Here is a 21347-nt window from a genome sequence, read left to right as displayed (position 1 = left end):
CAGTATAGCAGTTTAAATGAAGATGAACTATTGAACATGGAGCAAATTTTCTGTTGGCATGCTTATTGACACATTTTCTCATTTTCTAAAATGATTAAAATAACAGATAATATAAAAAGCATAAAACAGATAGCTATATGCATGCACAAAAAAATGTGCTTATCCTGACAGCACACCACTGAGATGATGGGACTATTTATGGCTGATTCCATTTCTTACAGGAGAGGTGTGATTCATTATAAAACCCCCAATTTTTCAAGGCTGAATTGGAGTAGAAGAAGAAGAAAACACAAAGAAGAAGAAAACATGTTGAACCCCAAGAGAATTACATCAAAGAGATAAAACATATACACAGATTTTTAAAAAGCCTCTCAGGTGCATTAATCCCCAGTTTAAGATGATGAAAGTCCATTTTGGCTATCTGCAATGTAACTTAATGGCCTACTGACTTTATGAACTCACAAAATCTTTATTTATTTTTACCTGAAAGATGAGCTGAGCCTGAAAGAGAATCTCTCGATTTACAGTCAGTCTACGTTCCAGTCCTCACCTGTGGCCATGAGTTTTGTTTAATGACTGAAAGAATGGAGATTGCGAATATAAGCAGCCGATATGAGTTTCCTGGGTGGCTGGGCTCACCTTTAGGCCGGGTTCAGACCAACTTAAGCCTGCGTGAAAAAAACACAGCCTCCTTATTCTTTTGAATTGGACCAGTCCAACAACACTTTTCTCGACTCAATTTTTTGTGGACCACAACCAGACGTCATCTGGCAAGGTGTCGCGGTGGCCAATCAAACATGTTAAAGTGCACTACATGGTACATTACAAAAATGCTGTATTTCTACTGTTTACCTCATGATCGTCGTGACGAATTCTAGAGCTGTAAAATCTTGTCTCATAGTATTATAAACCTCCGTGCAGTGTTTCGGCATCTGATAAGCCTTCAAACCCACAGATCTGGCTCACATGGCTGGCCTGGAAACATCTCGGCATCCCACAAAGAGCTGGAGGATGCAGCTAGGGAGAAGGACGTATGGGTTGCCACCGCAACCTGGACCCGCATAAACGGTGGAAAATGGATGGATGGATTATTTAATTTTAAATTTTCTTTCTGCACTCTTTCAGGATATGAAAGCATTAACTAGCTAAAATGCAAAAAAACAAAAAGGTAAACGATCAGATGATGTAATACAACCCTAACACCATAAGGAATTCATGTATTCATGTTTTTGTTCCATTTACCAATCTGTGCCACAGGTTGCACTGCTTTGATCCAAGTTTTTTGCCATGTCATCATCTTTAGATATACTATAAGCTACTTGGAATCACCAAGTCCCTGTTTTCTTAAAACAGGGACTTTTTGATAATAATTTAGATTCATCTTGAAATAATTTTTTATTCCCTGAAAAAGGGCATTATAGAATCTTGGCAAACATCTGTCTGATCATTAGATAGACCAAAAACAAACTATTATTGATCAAAGGACCTCATTTTACAGCTGTTATTGGGCAAGAAAAGTTTCTGCTCCCTTCATCACTGGTGATAGTTTGTATCGTCCTGCCAACTTGGGGTATCTTTAATTTAAATGGAAATGAGCCACTGGTCCGTATAGATCGAGGATCAGGTGCCTGATCAGTGCTTGATCAGCCTCTCCTCTCACTCTTTATGTGTGTGTGTGTGTGTGTGTGTGTGTGTGTGTGTGCACTCTTCTACTTCATTATATTTTTCCTTTAAACTGGGGACATTTATGGAGGGCATTTTGGCCACTCCTCTCTTCAAGGAGCTGTTTAAGGGTTAAGACTTGGTTTTACGGTTCAGTTTAGGTTAAGGTCAGGGTTATGGTTGGGGTTAGGCATATAGTGGTGTAGTTTAGCGGATACACTGTATGGTAAGGTAAGGTCTGATGACATGTCATTTGTTGCACAACAAGTTAGGTTTGCACTTTTTTTGAGTGAAATCAATAAAGAAATCAATAAAATGGCTGCAGGGAATAAAATATTATATTTACATCAAGAAGATACATTTTCTAATGCATTTTCAAATGCGCGTTTCATTTACAAATGGGGAGTGGAGTTAAAGGGAGAGTCTATTTATCTATGAGTGGGTTGTTCAGAACTTGATCCAGAAATTTTGGGTTTTTGTGTGTGTGTGTGTGTGTGTATGTATATTTCTCATGTGGGGACTTACATTTGCTTATACAATCACATTGTAGGGACTCACCTCTAACCATTTTAGGGTTAAAGTTTGGTTTAGGGTTTAGATTAGGGTTGAGGCATTTAGCGGTTGTGGTTAGGGTTAGATTAAGTCACCAGGGAATGAATGTAAGTCAATGCAATGTCCTCTTAAGTGATGGCAACAAATGGTGTGTGTGTGTGTGTGTGTGCGTCTGTGTATGTGAGTATGTGGGGGTGTCCGTGCAATGCACTTTTCCTCTAGCCAAAAATTGCAAAGTGTGTGCACGTGTGTGGGTGTGAATCTGGGCGTATGTGCATTCATGTGTATGAAATGAAGAGTTATGGATGTGACTGTATTTATTCCTGCGTGCATCACTAACAGCTTCCATACATCAGTGGCAATGTCCCAGGTCCTCTCCCATTTTCTCTTCTCTTTTCCTCTCCTTTCCCATCTTATCACCTAAACAAAGTTAAGATAAACCAAATTACCCTCCAGTGCAGAACATTCCTTCAACTGTCTTAAAGTTCAAGTTTACCATCTACAACTGCTACTTGACTATTTTTTAGGATCAAAATCCATTTTTTATTTTTTTTTTGCATTTCAGGGAGAAAATGGATGTTTTCTTGCAGCAGTGTCACCACTATTAACAGATTGTGGTACATCTGTTCACAAGAACACTCCCCTTTTCTCCCAGGTAGAGGTATATTAAACACAGATGGAGTTTTCCTGCCACAGGGAACCCCTGGAGAGAAACATGGTGGCTCTGAAGAGGAACATGATGAAAAACAAGTTGCGACTCACAGAATGTCAACCTCTTGGCACTTAGGCACTGTGTCTGCGACAGTGAAAAGCTCTTTTTTTTAAATAATTTAAAAACCTGCCTTGCCTTGTGTTTCAATGCATTTTAATTATCAAACATGCCATTGCTGTACATGGTATCTACTTCTAAGGGCTATGAATTATCAAGGTTCTCTAAAGAAAAGTACTGATCACATTTGACTGAAGGTATTTGAGGGTTGAGGCAGGTTTTCCGTAAGTAAATCAACAGGGACACACAAACAAGCCTCATACTATAGCAAATAAATTGTGTTATCTATCAAAAGGGTTTTATAGTAAATTAACTTGACTTGACATGAGCGAGTGAGTTCTGAATGACAACAAGTTACCAAAGGCTAACAGCTTTGCAGCATTGGAAAGAACATTCAAAAATCAATATAATGTGCCAAACTGATAATGAGTGTGTGTAGTTTGCAGTCTAACCAGTGATCAGTTGATGTGTCAGAAGATTTTAATTTCACTTTGAATGAAATACACTGTTGTGAGTCACACATCAGTCACATTTTGCTTCCCACTGATGTTTCAGCCTCCCTCTTTGGGGCCATTTGATGGCAGCCACTTTAAATTCATTCATTGTGGATATTTGGTTTAGTTCAGTAGGGGGCCACATAATGCAACTTGAACAAAAATATTTTTTCAAAAATCACAAAAATAAACAAATAAGTCAGCCACTAATGTAACCAAATGATAGACTGTCTTTGTTTTTGTCAGTCACCCCCCACTACAGCCCCCTTTACCTCCCTGAGTGAGTTTGCTGGCTGGATCGACATAAACACTGTGCTGTGCTGTGTCTGAAAGGGATGAGTGCATCATCCAGCACCAGTAGCTGTAGATGCAAAACATAAGATCTGCTTGAAAATGTTTTTGGAACAACAAAAAATAGTATAGGTTTATCAGTGAACTCTCATCTGAGACAGATTGAGAGACTAAAGGTCGGGGTATACTTGAAAAGAACCAGTTCGTACAACGTGCTGTCCGACCACGTGAGAAAGCTGAAGTGTTTATAGCTGTTCTGAGCGGCCACACAAAGGCAGGGTGAAGAGCTTGCCATCATAGAGAGGGACAAGACGCGATAATCACTTAAATATGAGGATAAAGACACACATTTTCAAGCAGTCTGTCCTGGAAGACATTTATACTGTTGCACTTGTTTGCACACACAAAAAGTGACAGAAATGTGTAAAGAATCTACATGTTCATCCTCACCTCCACACATGAATGTCGGATTGTTGGTTATGGAAAGTTGCAGAAATTGTCATACACAACCCCCATGATTTGTGCACAGTGTGCTGTCAGACAGGACAAACAATCGGCCTAAATGGCTGTTCTTTCAAATAATCTATTTTACATATCAAACATTTTGAGCTGTATCAAAGACAGACATCAAAAATAGAAATAAAAGTAGGAGACAAGCTGAAGATGGTATACGGCTAAATTAAACTGTACTACTATATAGATCTACTATAGTAGTAGATCGTAGATCTAAATACATCACAGTACACTGAATCCACATTCTGAGCATGAGTATCAGTGGGACTGATACCCTTTAACCTGGTAATGTTAGACCCTTGTTCCTTTTATCATTTATGGAATAAGACATGCAAATCTTCTCTACAGGTTTAGACACTAAAGGCAAAACATGTTATTTTTACATTATCCCAGTTATGAGGCATCTCTAGGTTACAGAGGAGGTAAATGGATGTGAGGTACTCTTGGCACAGCCAAACAAAATCAATCAATAACAGCCATTGTGTCAGAGATGCCATGATCAATGTGTTACACCACAGGGAAGCTATTTATTAGAAGGAATAATTAACTGTGAAGGCATTTTTTCTCTAAAAAGTTGAAATGGTTTGTGTCGGCTACATAGATTGGTGGTCATACATGTATAATGTACAAATAAAAACATATACAGTAGAGTTCTTGCATTCAGCTACAGTCTCACATTCACACTCTCACATTCTCTCACACATACACAATATTGTATCCAACACAACTATACTGATCAGTTCTTGTTCTTTGCTCTATAAATAAGACTTATCTGTCTGCACATGCTATTCTGTGGTAGCACCACGTGTGGAAGTGACTAACTGTGAATGAAGCACTTGATCTAATTTTGGATCATGGCCCTGGTGAGGATGAAAATATCGAACCTGATGACGTGGTGGAGGAGGAAGCCTGCTGAAATAGAGGGCAAATTCTCGAGAATCAACAGATGAAGACGCACGTGCCAACATGAATGGTTCAACAAAAAAATGATCATAAACTATTTTGATAATCGATTAATAATTCAAGTCAGTTTTCATGCAAAAATATCAAACATTTCCTAATTCCAGCTTCTCACTTGTGAGGATTTGTCACTTTTCTTTGTCTCCTATGATAGTAAATAAAATACATCTGGGTTTTGGACTGTTGTTCAGTCAGAACACAGCATGAAATGGCATCACCTAGGACTTAAAGAAATCGTGATTGGCATTTCTTATTTTTGTAGACCAGACGATAAACCAATTAATTGAGAAAATAATCAGCATATTAATCAATAATAAAAATAATTGTTAGTTGCAGGCAGCCCTAATCACATTCTGCAACTCATGTCCATGAACACGACACCACCATCATCATGCATGCATACAAACATGTTGATTCTCCCTGTGTCCTCTAGGGAAAATAGATAGATAAGAATTGTGCTTATGAAAAGAAAGTGGGAAGATTTCTACAAAATGAGAACTGTAAAAATAGAATTCCATAATGTTTAACATTATTGTCATTGCCATTATAGTAAAATAAAGTTGACAAAGCAATCTCTTAAAGTGCTCAGATTTTAACATCTACACTTCCATGGCAACTGGGCAAACTCCATCTGTTGAAGAAGATCATGTGATATAATCAAAAGCTCCAGAACAGCTACTAAATGGACCTTGTGCTGAGACTGTTTTGTCAACTGCTGTTTCCAAGGTCAAGAATGAACTTTCAATCTTCAAATCACAAATAAAGTTCATGTGCCTGTGAGTGATAAATAGCAAAAAATCAATAAGGTAACCACATGCTATGACCTTGTTGCTAATCAATGATGACTATATTATTATTCTATCAATCGATCAATAATGACTATAGGCGTTATTGATGAGCTTTGCACAGAGACAAATTGCATTTTTTCCTCCTTAGAGACTGGATGGGTTAAACCACTTCTGCTCTGTAAAACCGAAAAGCATTCAGCCCATCGGCGGATAGGCCTATCACAATCACAGTCACAGTGTGGCTTTTATTTAGAGCTGTCATACCCCGTGTCATGTGCTGCGGTTCCCCACGGGGAACCACGGCGGTGCGGAGGTCGATCCACCGACTCTCTGTCCCCTCCTATCGGCTTGCGCGGCCACACCTGCATTAAACGGGGAAAGTCCGTCCGGTGGAAGGCAGAGAGACTGAAGTGCTACAGAGAGCGGAGGCAGGAAGCGGAGCACCTTCATCAGCTCCCATCGCATTAGGCTGCTCTGGACCCTGGACACTTTGATCCGAGAAGGGTGAAAGCATGGAAACGTGCAATGACTGGTGATACTGAGACTTTGCAACCATGGACACAGGCACAATAGACCGGCACGATTCGTAATAGAAGAGACCGAGTCTGAGCAGCTGAGCGCACAGGTAAGACAGGCTTCTGATAAACTAAACACAGAAAGAAAGGAGCTGCACCGTTACAACTTTTTTAAAAATCCAACGGCTTTTCCTTTTCTTTCTTTATTTTTATTTTTTTAATTTTCATTTTAAACTTATTTATGAGTAGCCTAATTTTTAGGTGCTAAAATATCTCCCTTTCCCTTAGTCCTCAATAAAAACAACAATGATAAACATTATTAAATCATATAGGCTAATAGTGATAATAATTATTGTTATTACTGAATTATAAGACTAACATTTCACTACGAAATACATGCATTTTATATCTGGTAATCAATAACCTAGTGAGTTTATAATGAACTCATATCACTTGCTGATATACAATAAAAATCGATTTTTTTCTGTTATTAAAGCAACTTTGACATACAATTTTTTAAAATAACTGTTGCTAAAATCATACATGTGTTAATTACCTACAGCCCAGTACGTGTTGGTGTCTTACCTTTCCTTTTTTTCCCTTTCTTTTGTTTTGTTTATTTATTATCTACTATTTTTTGTAGTAGACAGATTTGGTGATATATTTCTGTTTTCATGTGGTATTATTAGTTTTCTTGTTACTTTTTTGTTAAACCCATGTCTAACCCTGCCATGCTTCTCATGATTTTCAAAGTCATCCAAAGTTTTGAGATGAAAAGCATCTGTTGTTTGTAAGGACTTGCTGGAAGGCTCAACTACAATAAATATCGATAGAATCTTCAAACACAAAAGCCATATTTTGTTCACCAATCACATGTAATGTTCTTACATAATAAAAATAACAATAATATTAACAATACATAAACAGACAGAACTGCAGATTTAGAAGCACTAAACACATCTATTCTTAATGAATTTAATTGTGATTTCTAAATGTTATCTGAATTATAGGAATCTGGGTAATGGTGACACTTTTCCCCCAGTAATAGTAAGGTAATGTTTGTGTGATCTGAATTTCCCAAAATAAAGAATTGCATAATTTATTTCCATTGCAAACAAGGAAATAAAACATGTTGACATTTTATCATACCCTAACCTTTGCACTAGAGGGATGGCAATTATCAAGTGCACACAATATGCACTGTAGATCATCAATACATAGGGCTACTGTCATATACCTCCGCTGCATTGTGGAAAATTTTGAAAAACCACAGAGAGAGGAAGTGTAGTCGATGCTGTATTCAAGTTATTGCGATTGGAACAGATCAATACACTGTCCAGGTATGACCCCTTGTGCCACTTTGCTCATTATAACTAATTTAAAGACCAAAGATGAATCATGATGACAGGGCATCAGAAGTAGGTTACATGCTGTCGTTCTCACTACACCAGATATACTTTAGAGATCTTTTAAGATGAGATCTAACTCTTAAAAACAAGTCAGGCTGAAAACAACATGTGATAGACCTCATTAGAAGCCTGAAGTCAACACAGAGCGCTGGATCAAAGAACAGAAGGAGGAAAACAAAGTCAGTTGGTGATTGTGTCAGTGGATGACCGTGCAAAGTGGAGGAGTTATATGAGAGCTCTGTATAGGTGAGGTGTGTGTTTGTGGCTGTGTATATGTGTGTGTGTGTGTGTGTGTGTGTGTGTGAGAGACATGGATGCCAGACAAAGAGTGGAGTAGAGAGTAGGCCAGAATCTTAAATATCCCGAGAGGCGTTTTGTTTCACAGTTAGCAGATGCACAGAGTCAGGCATGTAGTGTATCATCGATAGCAGCTGTACCGACTGCGTCCACCTCTGTCCCTGGGCATAAAATGTATCCACCTTTAAGCATAATCAATTCAAGCAACTCAATATAGTGAGAGTTGGTGAAAGATTAAATAGACATTGTTATGTTGAGGAAAGTCATTATCTTGTAGCCTAACCATCTGATAATGCGAATCATAACTTCAAGCCACTCTAAGCAAAATAAAAAAAAAATACTTTAATTTTACAAAGTCTACAGCCATTCTAGCACCTTTGTGATGCTGTACTGTGCTAAATGCTAACATTAGTAGGCTAACATACTCACACTGGCAATGCTATGCTGATGTTTAGCAGGTTTAATGTTTACCATGTTCATTATCTTAGTTTAGCTTGTGAGGATGCTAACATTTGCTAATTAGCACTAAACGCACTAAAGTACAGCTGAAGCTGATGGGGAAGTCATTAGTTTTGCAGGTATTTGGCTGGACTATTTCTTGGTCAGAACCAGGTTACTGCTGGTCTAGGCCAAGTAATAGTCTGGCACATAACCTGTAAAATAGCAAATAGCTGTTTTTACACCTCCGTTTTAACAAATGAGATGTAACATGTTTAATTACTGAGCTGAGGGGCTGGTAGGCTGATTTTATTACCTTTGGACAGTGCCAGTCTAGCTGTTTCCCCCCTTTTCCAGTCTTTGTGCTTAGCAGCTTATCAGCTGCTTATCAGCTTGCAATTCTCTGCAAGAAGGCGATTAAGTGTATTTCCCAAATGGTCACCAAAATTATTACAAATCATCCTGTGGGAATATGAATATCTGTACTAAATTTAGTAGTTAATAGTTAATAGATATTTCACTCAAAACAACAAATGTCAACTTCATGGTGGCACTAGAGAAAAAACAAGGGGTCACCAAAGTCAGTAGGCTTGATTATCGGGGGAAAATGAATCTATGTACAACATTTCTTGGCAATCCATGTGGCTAAAAAGACCAAAGTACCAGTTTCTCAACTTAAATCATAAAGTATAGAGACGTCACTTCAGGTAGTCAACAAATAAGATAGACAGCCAGACATCCAGACAGCTATCTCATTCATTACAATCATTATTGCTAGACAGCCAATATCAAATTAGAATATAATGAATATCACCTCTGAACCCACAAGAGGATGGGAGGAGGATTAAAAAAACAAAGACTGAAGAAAAAAGAAAAGGTAGCCTCTTTCCCATCGTCAGCAGGAGTGAAGCAGAAGGGGACCAGCATGTTAATTGGTGATTTGATTAGCGTTTTAATATTGCAGCTGTGCACGACAGAGGAAAGCAAGCAGCTGCCCAGAGGTTTTGCTATTTAAAAAAAAAAATCAACAGTCACTCCTCCAGTGCAGGGACTGATGCAGCTTATGCATGTTATTCAGTTAATTACCTCCAACTCCCCCCCCAAAAAAAAATCACAATTTCTTTGCCCTTTTTAGTAATGGAGATTTGACGGAAGCAGAAATATTCACGCCATTTTGAGTTGGGCCCAGTATTTAAGAGCCCCATTTGGCTCCTGTGGTAGTAAAAGGGGCTGAATGGGGCCCACAAGCTTGTGCTAAACTGAACTAAACTGGGCTGGGTTAAATTTTTGTCAACAGCAGTGTGTACCACCACTGAGAGGAGGAAGCTCTATTAAAAAAGAGGGAAATGCCATATGCCATATTAGATAACAGACTGAAAATGTTTTCTGTGCATTTTCATGAATCATGTTTTGACTATCTGGGTTGACTTACTTACTGAGGTTGATGAATAATAGAAGAATGATGGGGAGTAGATACAAGTGGGATTGAGGGGATAAGGACACAACAATCTCACTGAGAAAACAGTGTTAACACCACAGCATGAAAACATGTGCACTGTATGTATGGGGTTGCATGTATTATGCCACAGGGACTCTGAGTCAGGCAGCATTACCTGGAGCCATAGGGGAATCTGTGGCAAAGACAAGTAATCCCCCCTGCCCTATGCAAATGTCTTTCTCTCCGACACCAAAATGCCAGAGCAGACAGCAGACGGGAGAGATAAGAAGTTAGCTAGATAAAGGAGCATTGGAGGTGAGACAGAGAAGGAGAGGAGTGAACTAGAACAAAGTAAGGAAGGTGTGGAAGGCAGGGCAGATAAGGAGGGAAAACAGATGGGGATGAGTGTGTGTGTTTGTATGAGGATAAGGTGTCAGGGGGGCAGGTCTTGGCTGGTTGTGCCGGTCGGGGTGATGCTGTGCCATAAGCTGAGAAATGAGCTCGCTCAGAAAGGGTGGAATTAAACCATCTGAGAGGAGCCACAGAGTAAGAGGGAGAATTGAAAAGGGAGGGGTCTGTTTAAAGTATCCAGAAATATTAATGACCATTAAGAGTCTACAGCCAAGCAAGCATGCAGCATGCTAACATGCTCACAATGACAATGCTGATTCAGGTATAATGTTTATCTTGTTTAGTTTAGCATGTTTGCATGCTAACATCTACTAATTAGCTCTAAACAAAAAGTACAGCTGAGGCTGATGGGAATATCATTAGTTTCGATTTGGTCATAAACCAAAGTATTAAAAAAAATCATTGTAACCTGATGATGCCGCTCCATGAAGAGTCAGAGGATTGCCAAGGGATCACCAGAGTCATTAGGATTCAAAATTCCATCGCTATCCATCCAATAGTTGTAGAGACTCTAGCCCAAAGTGGTGGACCGACGACTTACCAACCAGTATTGCCATTTCTAGAGCCATGCATGGCTAAAAAGAAATCACTGCTTTGTGACGAATATGTCTGTGGCTGCAGCGTCTAAATGATTCCTGTTAAGGGACACATCTGTGTATCTCCTCCCTTCTTAAAGTTTGAGTGGCTCTCATTTTGATTGGGCTTGTAATTCAGATGATACGATAAAAGATGATAATCGTACATCGGTTTTTAGAGATGAAGCATCTTCGAGATTTGAACAAAGTGATGCAGGGATATAAGCTGTAATTCACTGGCAGAACAGGCAAGGATAAAATAGGTAAGCCCTCCTAAAGTGAGCCATAGGGTGAGTTTACAGTACAGTATGTGCAGCTGATATAAAGGTCTTTCTTTCTCTCTTTGTGTCTTAGGCTTTCCCTTGTGATCCCTGACAGAGGGAGGACAGTGACACTGACTCGGCCATTGTCTCCTCACTGTTTCCGGACAGAGTGAGGCTCCCTGGGTGCCTCTTCTGTCCATTGTGAGTGTAGAGAAGAAAGAAAGATCCAGCTTGTCTGCATAAAGACCTATTCAGCATAATTTCTCTTTGCCAGCCACACTTGCAACCCCAAGAACAGCAGTGAAGTCTGCGCTATCCCTAGCCCCGAGCCTATCCCTCCATCCTCAGCCCCCTCTCCTCTAACTCCCTTATCCTTATCCCACTCTCTCAGCCCCTTCCCTCTCCCCAGCCCCAGCTTCAGCCTCAGCCCTCTGCCCCATTCGGAGTCCCAAATGATAGCTCAGAAACATCCGTTACCCTCCCACTCCACACGAGCCTTCTTTCCTCTCCCTCCAGCCCCCGTGGTGCTTGGCACCAATGCCCATCACATAGACAGATGGAGCCAACCCTGACCCCTCTCCTCGCCCGTGGGGACGCCAAGAGAATCAACGCCTGAGTAGAGGAGAGTGGGTGTGTGTGAGTGGAGACAGAAAGGATAGAGGAGGAGAGTATTGCTTTGTCACCACAGCAACACATCGCCTTGTCTCCCTTGGACTCCCCTTCAGCCCGACCCAAGGCACTCGGATAAAAACGCACACAGCGGGAAATTCAGCAGCAGGACCAGAAGGACACCCCCCCAAAAAAATAATTCTGCCAGACATATTTTTGCTTGGATTACTTGGCAGATATATCTTGTTCTATCTTTGTGTGAAGAGAAGATACGAACATTGAAAAATTCTAAATATAGGAAACATCATTGACAGAAACGGGAAACCACAAGAGGACAGATTTAAAAATGCTGAAGAGAAACCTGCTCCTCAGTCTAAAGTGCTGGTTAAGTTTTTTTGAACACCACAAAAGTTTCATTCTGAGCCTCACATTTCCTTTTCCCTCTGGCCTCTGTGATGTAAATGAATTACAGTAAGAAAATCTGCAATCGCCTGGCAAAAATATTGTCATTTTTTACTTCAAATCAACATGCGGGAGGGATTTTTTTACAGTAAGAAAGCCACTTTTTTCATTGTGCTTTTCAAACCTGAATAAAGCAGAAGAAACTTTTACCTGACAGCAGAAAGGAAATACATGCGGGACTGCAGTCAGAGATACCTTAGGTGTGCATGTATGACTTTATCGAAGCTATAACATCCTGCATAACACCTCTGCTAACTGGTCCAACATCCATCTCACGAGTCCCTGCAATTTTTAGAAGAAGCAAGATTTTGGCTACTCCACTTTCGCTGGAGGTTGTTGCTGTCTTCTAACCTACTCTGCCGACCGGCTTTCTGATTAGCATATAATGCCAGACAACCAATTTAAAAAGAACCACGAATCAACAATAAAATGAGACACTAATGGCCGGTGAAATTAATTCAGCAGGCTGACATAACAGAGAGGGGAATACCGGAGTCCCAAAGCTTCCCAGGTAATTGGAGTGCAGTATAGTGTTTTTTACTCCAAAGTACAGCTCCTCTGGTGACCTTGCAGGCTGAAAACGTAGAGGAGGCAGACACAGAGAGAGAAACAGAGAGAATGATACTCTATGTCCAAGGTTTACGATTATCTTCTGGATTTTTTCATCATTGCTCTCAGTGCATTAGCATAACAGAGAATGTTTGGACTGTCTTCAGTCATTTTAGTTTCCACTGCAGGGCTGAGCGTCCAGGACACACTTGTTATTCCTGTCACTTAAAAGAAACCCATTTAGGATTTTCTTCAGATATAGTATCTGTTTCAAATGAATTGTGATAATGATCACTGGTGCAGCTTTCTATAGCCTATGTGAGACACTTCAGACAGTGAAATATGGTGATATAACAGTCTGTTTTTGATGGGTAAGTTACTGTCCGATTCAATTGTCAATCCAAAACTCCCTAATTAGGCCAAATGAAGGAATAAAGTGGATCATCAATAAAGTTGTTTTTCGATGCATTCGTTTTTACAGTCGGATACAGTAGTACATTGGCGGATCCATATTTTATGAATATGCAAAGAGCATTGTGGGAGTTGTGTGAAAATTCACAGCTAAGGCGTGAAGATTCATCATCAGACTTAATGTACAGGAGGTTTTTAGTTTATAGGTGTAGAGGGCTAAAATGTTTCATTCCTGACTAAAGGAGCCTTTAGACTGTGCGATAGCAACGATCGTGTAAGTTTATTGCATGTCACACTGTGCAAGATGGGTCTAATACAATCTTGGTTGCAATCTGTATCAGACTGTACAATATCAATTTGAGGTATGTCAGACTGTGTGATGAATGCACGGTGAATTGAAACAATGTAAATAGAAAAAAGTATATGAGAGTACAGGCATGTCATCAGCTACCACAAACTTCTTTTTTATTTTGCCTCCATCCTTTTGATTTGTGCATGTGTGTGTGTTTTTTCCCTAAACTTTATTCAAAAATGGCGCTCACAAAATGTTGTGATGTTCATGCTATATTCTGATGGGTTGGTTTGTTGAAGTGGGCCGTAGCAGCAATCACATTGCGAGGTCCTAAGTTGGGTTTTACCAGGTTTCCCTCACAATTGTCAACCCAAAATTGTACAGTATAAAGGGGTGACTTTAATTCCAGATGACCGGAGCGCTGTGGGGCTTGGAAAAACATGAGTCATGTGGAGTTGTGTAAATTGTTTGTGCCTCTGTTCCTGTTTTCTATTACTTAAAAGGAGGCCAGTGGTGAGTGAAGCAGTGAGTCAGTGCTTTTGTAAAGATATTTATGAGGCCAATATGACACGGCTGATATGACAGAGTCTAGAGGTCATATAAGTGATAAAAGAGGAGAGGCAGATACAGTCCAGCAGTTCTGTGTGTGTACGTTTCCATGGGAATCAGAATGTGATGAACACAACATAGAGTGAGATATACTCCTGTCGTTAAGGGTTCGATTTCATCTTATGATCTTTGTTGCGTGCCATCGCCTCTCGCTTAATCACCTGGTTGTTTCCCTGCTCCACTTTACTGTGAGCTATCTAATGAAACAGAAAGTAATCTTTCATAAACTTGTACTGTATGAAGGAAGGTGATATTTTCAAAGCCTTAATAAGACAAAAGAGGTGGATAGTGGTGGAGTATCACATATATTGTTTTTGTCACCTTAACACCTTTGGTGCCTCAACTTCAGACACACCTCAATTACTGTGCTATTTCTGTGCCGCTACCTGTCAGTGACACTGAGCTCAAACCATCTGGGATTAATTAGTAACTTAACAAACACACATGCCCACAAACACATGCAAATGCACCTTCATCTCTGTCTTTCTCTGTGAAATATACACAAGCACAGCACAAGTGAATAAAAACACATGCCAGCACAGATGCGGTTGTCACATCTTCACCTTTTCGTACTCATTTATAAATGATCACTCTTGAAAAAAACACACACACACACACACACACACACACACACACACACACACACACACACAATCATCCATCAGATACAGGATGTGAAAAGCTTCCAGAACAGCATGTTGCCAATAAACACCCCTCCTTCTTTGCTGTAATTACCTCACTCTTCATTTCACACCTTGTGTATGCACCTCATATCTCCCTGTGTCACAGTGTTACTTTTCTGCCTTAGCACAAGCACAATACCTGTCCAGACTAATAGGAAATGTGATATTGCATTTAGTTTATAGTCTTTTCTAAACAGGTGGAAAGAATCTGACAGAAATTTGTTTCTGTCACTGTATTTAAACTGTTTTTTAGAGTTGCCACAGGTTTAAAAATGATTTTCTGATGATGAGATGATTTTCTAGTCTGAATGTAGGATCATGTTTTGCTTGTTCAGATTGACATATTTTTTTTATTTTGCACAGCACTGTTTGTGTTAGCAAAATCCATGGCCATTGAGGACAAGCTGTAACTCCTGTCAGCTTGTGTTGTGGCGCGTGGGCTTGTGCCTCGCACTGCTGACTTTGATAGAAATAAAGCCGCTGACAGGTTTTAAAAGACAAGCTGTCGACAGCCATAACCTTGAGGATGTTTGTTTGTTTGTGTGCGCTGTGTACGTTTACATGATTGTATTATGGGGGTGTGATGAGGTTAAAAACTACAGTAGAAAGATTAAATATGCTGAGGTAAGGTAAAGACTGACGGAAGAGAGGAGGATGAATGGAACAGAATATATTAGAAAAGAATGAAATTGACAGGTATATTGAGGCTATTAAGAAATATGAAGTAAAACATAAAACAGTACAGTAGACAATGCACACATTATTGACACTGATACTGGAGAGTTCAAATAGGAGAATTCATCAAGTGAGCAAGTGTGGGTGTGTGTTTGGGAGGATGAGAGAAAGAAAATTTACATTTGTGCATTAGCTGTTTGATCATGGGTGTGTGTGTGTGTGTGTGTGTGTGGATGGGCATTGTTTATTCTATTGGTAGCTGATGCTTGTTTTATCCAGCCACCTCGGTAGTGGCAACTCATTAGCATAGTGATAATGAGAGATAGAAAAGGTTGCCAGTGTCAGCACACCAAGTTTTTTACACAGTCAAAACAGCAAGTTTGGATGTTCAAATAAACTGTATGTGTGTATGTGTGTGTGCGTGTGTGTGTGTGTGTGTGTATGTGCATCTTTGATTTGATAGATTTTTATCCACCACATACTGCAAAGATACACAAACTTAGAATTAACTGAACTTAACCAAGCTGAATAGTACTGTTTCACTGAGCTCTGTTGCATGTCTCACCACACCCAGCATCACTGTTGGGTGTGATCAGAAGGATGCTCTATTGTCACCACACCTAAGTGATGCCAAGGTGTGCTGAACAAACTCTGTGGGTGCACTTCTACATCACTACAGCAAGTTAAGAGAAATTAGTACAAACAGGACTTTTAGCTGGCGTGAAGTTACTCTTTAACTCGGCTTGCACAGATCAGATCTTTAAGGTGTGCAAAACAAACAGACCAAACAGATAAAACCTGCGTTCTTTGTTCCGAGAACAGTCTGAACAGTCAGAACAAAGAGGGTTCAAAGTCCAGATTTTAGTGCTCTTGTAAAACCAGTCTCTGTGTAACCTGATGTAACTGAACTCAGCTAGACATCACAGAAACCGGCTAGTTAAGCAGCCCTTAGATTCTGTGTTGTGCTGGGTTTAGGAATTATGGACGGGAAGCCGTATTTATGTGTCGTCATTTATTGTCTGGTTAGGAACAGAATATATGTACTGGTTAGTCATACAGTTAGCTCACCACAGTCACCTCAGATCAAGCGCACTATAAAAGATCAATAAGTTAATTTGGAACAACAGCTAGCTAGCTTGTTTACCAAGTGCACTATTTCATATTATGTGACCACATGTTACATTTCTTAAAAGCATTTCAATAAGTCAAAAGACCCAGTTCATACATGGGATATATTAATATGAAATTGCTGAATTTGTGCTGAGCTAAACAACCTACCTTGGGCATATCTCTTATGAATTAGCAAAGTTACAGTTACCAGTGGCAGAGATGGCACCCATGAGCAAATAAACCTACACTACTTTATATATATGGCAAATGGAATCATACACTGTACAAACCCCTTTACTGTACATCTTTATCGTGTTTTCTTCCAGGTGACTGCCGACGCCCTGCAAAACTAGACTGGAAATTCTGTGGATGTTTGGATTCTTTGCTTTGGACGTTGAAGCTGTAAGGAGGATTTGGATCCATCTCTGTATCCAGTTAGTGTGATCATTCACACAGGACCAAGAGACCTGAACTGATGTTGTAGAACCTTAAAGGCCAGGGCAGATAAAACTACAATACACTGAGCTCAGTCAAGTGTTTTAGTAGATTTGGTGCATTACATTATTTTCCTCTGTATATTTCCCACCAACTCAAGCCACCTTTGAGCTTTTCAGGATAATACAGAGCAACCCGTAAAATACTTGGAACCTTCTGCTGGTCCTGATACACTCGTGGTAGCTGTTCGCAACTTAAGTAAGGACTGAAAGGATTATCAGGTGGATTCTGTCTTCTTCTGTGGTGGTGGTGACCTTATTCAGCAGGGTGGGAGTGGCATCAGGATGCCTGAACTGGACAACTTTGCCCCCCTGAGGGGTCCCAGAGGCCCTGAGCTTGGCCTAAATGGTCCAGCAGACCCACTTCGGATTCAGCACAACATCCTGGAGGAGCAGGTGGAGCTGTGGTGGTTCAGAGATCCTGGGAAGTCTCTGCTCTGCTACTGTGTGGCTGTAGTTCTAATCCTGGGCTGCGGGCTGGGCGGCGTCGGCCTTCTATCCACCACCACCAGCGTCTCAAGCGAATGGCGGCTGGGCGCAGGCACGGCCCTCTGCCTGCTAGCCCTGGGAGTCCTGCTCAAACAACTGCTCAGCTCAGCTGTGCAGGACATGAATTGCATTCGAAGCCGACAGCGGATCAACATGCTAAAAAGTGGTGGATTATCAGACCTCCTTGTGGTTTTGATTACTGGGCTGTCACTGTTGATTTGTGGAGGGGTTCTACTACGTCTGGCCCTGGCTAATCACATGCCGAAGCCTGGCCAAGCCCTTAATGACATGTACATCTCTGGAGTGGTTTTGCTAGCTGGAGGGGGGACTGCAGTTGTGGGCGTTGGAATATACTCCATTGTGGTGGTCCTTCTTGAAAGGACAAGGCACGGACGAAGGTTGATGGACCGGGTTTTGAATATATTCACTGTTTCTGGACGCATGGACCGTCAGGCTCGCAGAGAGACTACCTCCAGTCTGGCTAATCTCATATGAGATGTAACCACACTAAGACTGCATATTTTGGCCTCTAGCTGTTCATGTCAGAACATTTAGCCTCACCTAAATTACATCAGGCTTACGCCCAAATATTACAAGAAATCTGATTATATCAAGATCAATGATCAGTGTTGTTATATAGAAAAAAATGAAGAAATAGGGGTTAATGAGTATCCTTTCAGTGAAACGAACCAAGTGGACTAACCTGACATACTATATTGAATCTCTGACATGTATTTCTGACATCACTGTCACTTTTTATGTCGTTATGACACTTTATTTTTTGCTATTTTGGTAGTCTATCTAATGTGAAATTACTGTAAACTAATTACATCACTGTGGCGAAGCAACTGCTGTCTCTATTTTGATAGCCGTTTGTGCTTATTAAGTGACCAAACCGAGAAGTAGAAAACAGGTCGGTTTTAGCCCCACTTCCAACAAGGTTCATTATTAGCTCAATTTATGTTAATTATTAACATTAAAATACCCTCTGCTCACCGGTCTTTTGAGTGGACAGACTGTTGAACCAAACTCCATTCTAAAAGCCTGTGTTTTATGGTAGGGCCATATTTTTTCACAGTAAAAACTTTGGTTTACACCATCACTAAGACTCTTTTCTGATTCGCTTTGATCTACAGATACAATCGGCACACATGCCATTTACTCAGTAACATCATTAACTAACCTGTGATTAAGTGTTTGCCACAGAGGTACACGTACTGAATGGAAAGAAATTGTAAACTGGGTTTAAGTTTTGACGTGCAAAATGCGACGCAGCAGCTTTTAGGCATGGTGCCACTAGTCTTTTCAATTTGGCGCTGGCACTTTTACAACACTTCTTTTCACCCAAAGGGGGGCGTAGTCGTTCTGAAGACACCACAAGACATCATCTATAAATAAAAGCATCTTTTTAAATTTTCTTTGTGATTTATGCACCACCCTCACTCTGTCCATGTTCACATGAAGATATGAAAATATTCAGCTGACAAATTTGAGGGATTGTTTGACTGTGGGTCAAACTGAGGATGGTCAATAAGAGGCTCTGTGAGGCTAAACGCTGGCTAATTGATATGACTTCTCCCCGTGATCACATTTCTTTCCTCAGTTTCAATCATAATTGAACATAATACATGCAGTATGAGTTTGTGACAGACCCTGTCAAAACTTCACTGTAACATTTGGCTTCCTGTACACATGACAGAAGACAACATGATTGTTGGCTATATTATATCATATACAGCAATTAAGAATGTATAGATAATTTATGTTTTTGTTGTGCATCAACACAGTATTGTCTTAACTGTTAATATTGTGGCGCCTTGTTTCACTTAAATCTGCTTTAATCTATATTTTTGATATTAACACTGAATCAGATTATGTGTAATGTAAAATGGTCATTCATTGTGCTGAAGTCATGGAGAATCACCAATCTTTTTGGCTCTACAGACCTTTTATAACCTCTTGTTTTCATTATTTGGTTGAGTTTCATTGTTCTCATCGACCTTGTTGGCAAACATTTTCAGCCATAAAGCTCTGAAACCCCATGTACACCACCTATACCACCAAGGGGTAAACAAAGTTACAAAGTGGCTGACTAACTAGTTATCATCCTCCTAGCTAAAGATCCAGTTGGTGGGTACCAAATCAGAGCTAAAGAGAGCTACTGGACTTAAATTCATTAGAAACCAAACTATATATAAATGACAATGTGTCTGCTGAAGTAGGCAATGGCAGAGGCCAATAACGGTACTTTGATGCAATCTGGTTTGCTCTCCAGAGCAGTGGATGGACATGTCTTTGCCAACTCTTGTTATCTCAAAAAGAGGTGTTTCCAACGAGTCGCAGATACGCTGGCCTGCACATGCAAGCAGCGAATAGTCATAAATGAAATAAAGCAAATAAATGTATTTTACAAAGAGTTTAACTATTTCATTAAAGAGGTGGAAAGGCAACGAGTATTTGGTCCAAACCAGAAATTGACCAATGGTAAATAGTACGTGAGCTAGCTAGTGAGCTAACTAGCTACAGTACAGGTTTTCAAACACTCAATGCAAGGCTCTCTTTCTTTTAATATGTGTTTGGTGTGATTCATGATGTCCATAAACTGTGGCCAGCAAGCCTACACAACAACTTTATTGAGAAAGCAGATCGCACTTGTGTCATAGGGTCCAGAGGGTCTTTTCATGATGTTGGAGACCGTCCTTGGAGTATTCTGGGACAGGTTTGGAGGGACTTAAAATAACTAAGATGACATCAAACAGTCTTAATGAACCCCTTCAAGTGCTGTCTTTGCTAACAAATTTGCAATAACAGGTTGATAAGATGGTAATATGGTGGTACTGTAGCTGTGTATCTGTCAGCTTGATCTCTGGCTAAAAATGTATGCGTGTGCAGCTTTAAGCAAGCTAGCAAAAGTGCAAAATGAGGGATAGTTGCAATCTAGCCATGACAAAGTTTGGATTGTGTTATATATTTCTACCGATATGAACCATACGTTGAAGAAACTAGGAACCTTTGATGGTTATAATCTGAAACCACCAAATTTACAGAAAGAGTAAGATAATGAATCAGCGGCACAATTCCTTGGACTCTAAGTTCAATTCAGTTAAATTTTATTTATATAGTGCCAATTCATAACAGAAGTTATCTCATTGCACCTTTCCTATAGAGCAGGTCCAGACCGTACTCTTTATAATATTATTTATAGAGACCCAACAAATCCCACCATGAGCAAGCACTTGGCGACAGTGGCAAGGAAAACTTCCTTTAAGAGGCAGAAACCTCGGGCAGAACCAGACTCAGGGTGGACGGCCATCCGCCGCTGCCGGTTGGGTAGAGAGAGAGATAGAGAGAAGGTGGAGAGAGTTATAGTGGTATGTTTTTATAGAGTGTAAAATTTATTTAAATCCCTGAAGCACTTTAGTGAAAGAAAGAAGGGTGCACATTATTTGATTTTTATAAATCTTCTTTATTCAAGAATCTCAGTGCACTTCTCTAAATATATGACTCATTACAAAAAATGGTTGTCTAAATTAAGCACAAGGCTGTAGTTGGGGGTGACAATTGTAGTCTTAGTACTTCTGATTTATTA

The 21347-nt window shown here is 40.0% G+C and overlaps 1 protein-coding gene across 2 annotated transcripts; it reads left to right on the top strand.

Moving 5' to 3' along the window:
• Positions 1-6425: 6425 nt before the first annotated feature.
• Positions 6426-20175, top strand: LOC122877920 (transmembrane protein 125). 2 transcript variants are annotated; one of them, XM_044200112.1, is made up of 3 exons: positions 6426-6654; positions 11467-12957; positions 17102-20175. In XM_044200112.1, the coding sequence occupies exon 3, from the start codon at positions 17555-17557 to the stop codon at positions 18251-18253; it is 699 nt and encodes a 232-aa protein (XP_044056047.1). In that variant the 5' UTR covers positions 6426-6654; positions 11467-12957; positions 17102-17554; the 3' UTR covers positions 18254-20175. The 2 variants fall into 2 exon arrangements, with proteins under 2 accessions (XP_044056047.1, XP_044056048.1); XM_044200113.1 differs by lacking the exon at positions 11467-12957 and having other exon boundaries at positions 6428-6654.
• Positions 20176-21347: the final 1172 nt, after the last annotated feature.

This window comes from Siniperca chuatsi, linkage group LG6, assembly GCF_020085105.1.
Source record: "Siniperca chuatsi isolate FFG_IHB_CAS linkage group LG6, ASM2008510v1, whole genome shotgun sequence".
Classification (NCBI taxonomy): Eukaryota; Metazoa; Chordata; class Actinopteri; order Centrarchiformes; family Sinipercidae; genus Siniperca; species Siniperca chuatsi.
Note: the sequence above shows the minus strand (reverse complement) of the source record. Positions and strands in the feature narration are given on the sequence as shown.

What these genes read in the sequence shown, in the direction of transcription:
- LOC122877920 (XM_044200112.1), top strand. Translation starts at nt 17,555, where the DNA reads ATGCCTGAACTGGACAACTTTGCCCCCCTGAGGGGTCCCAGAGGCCCT.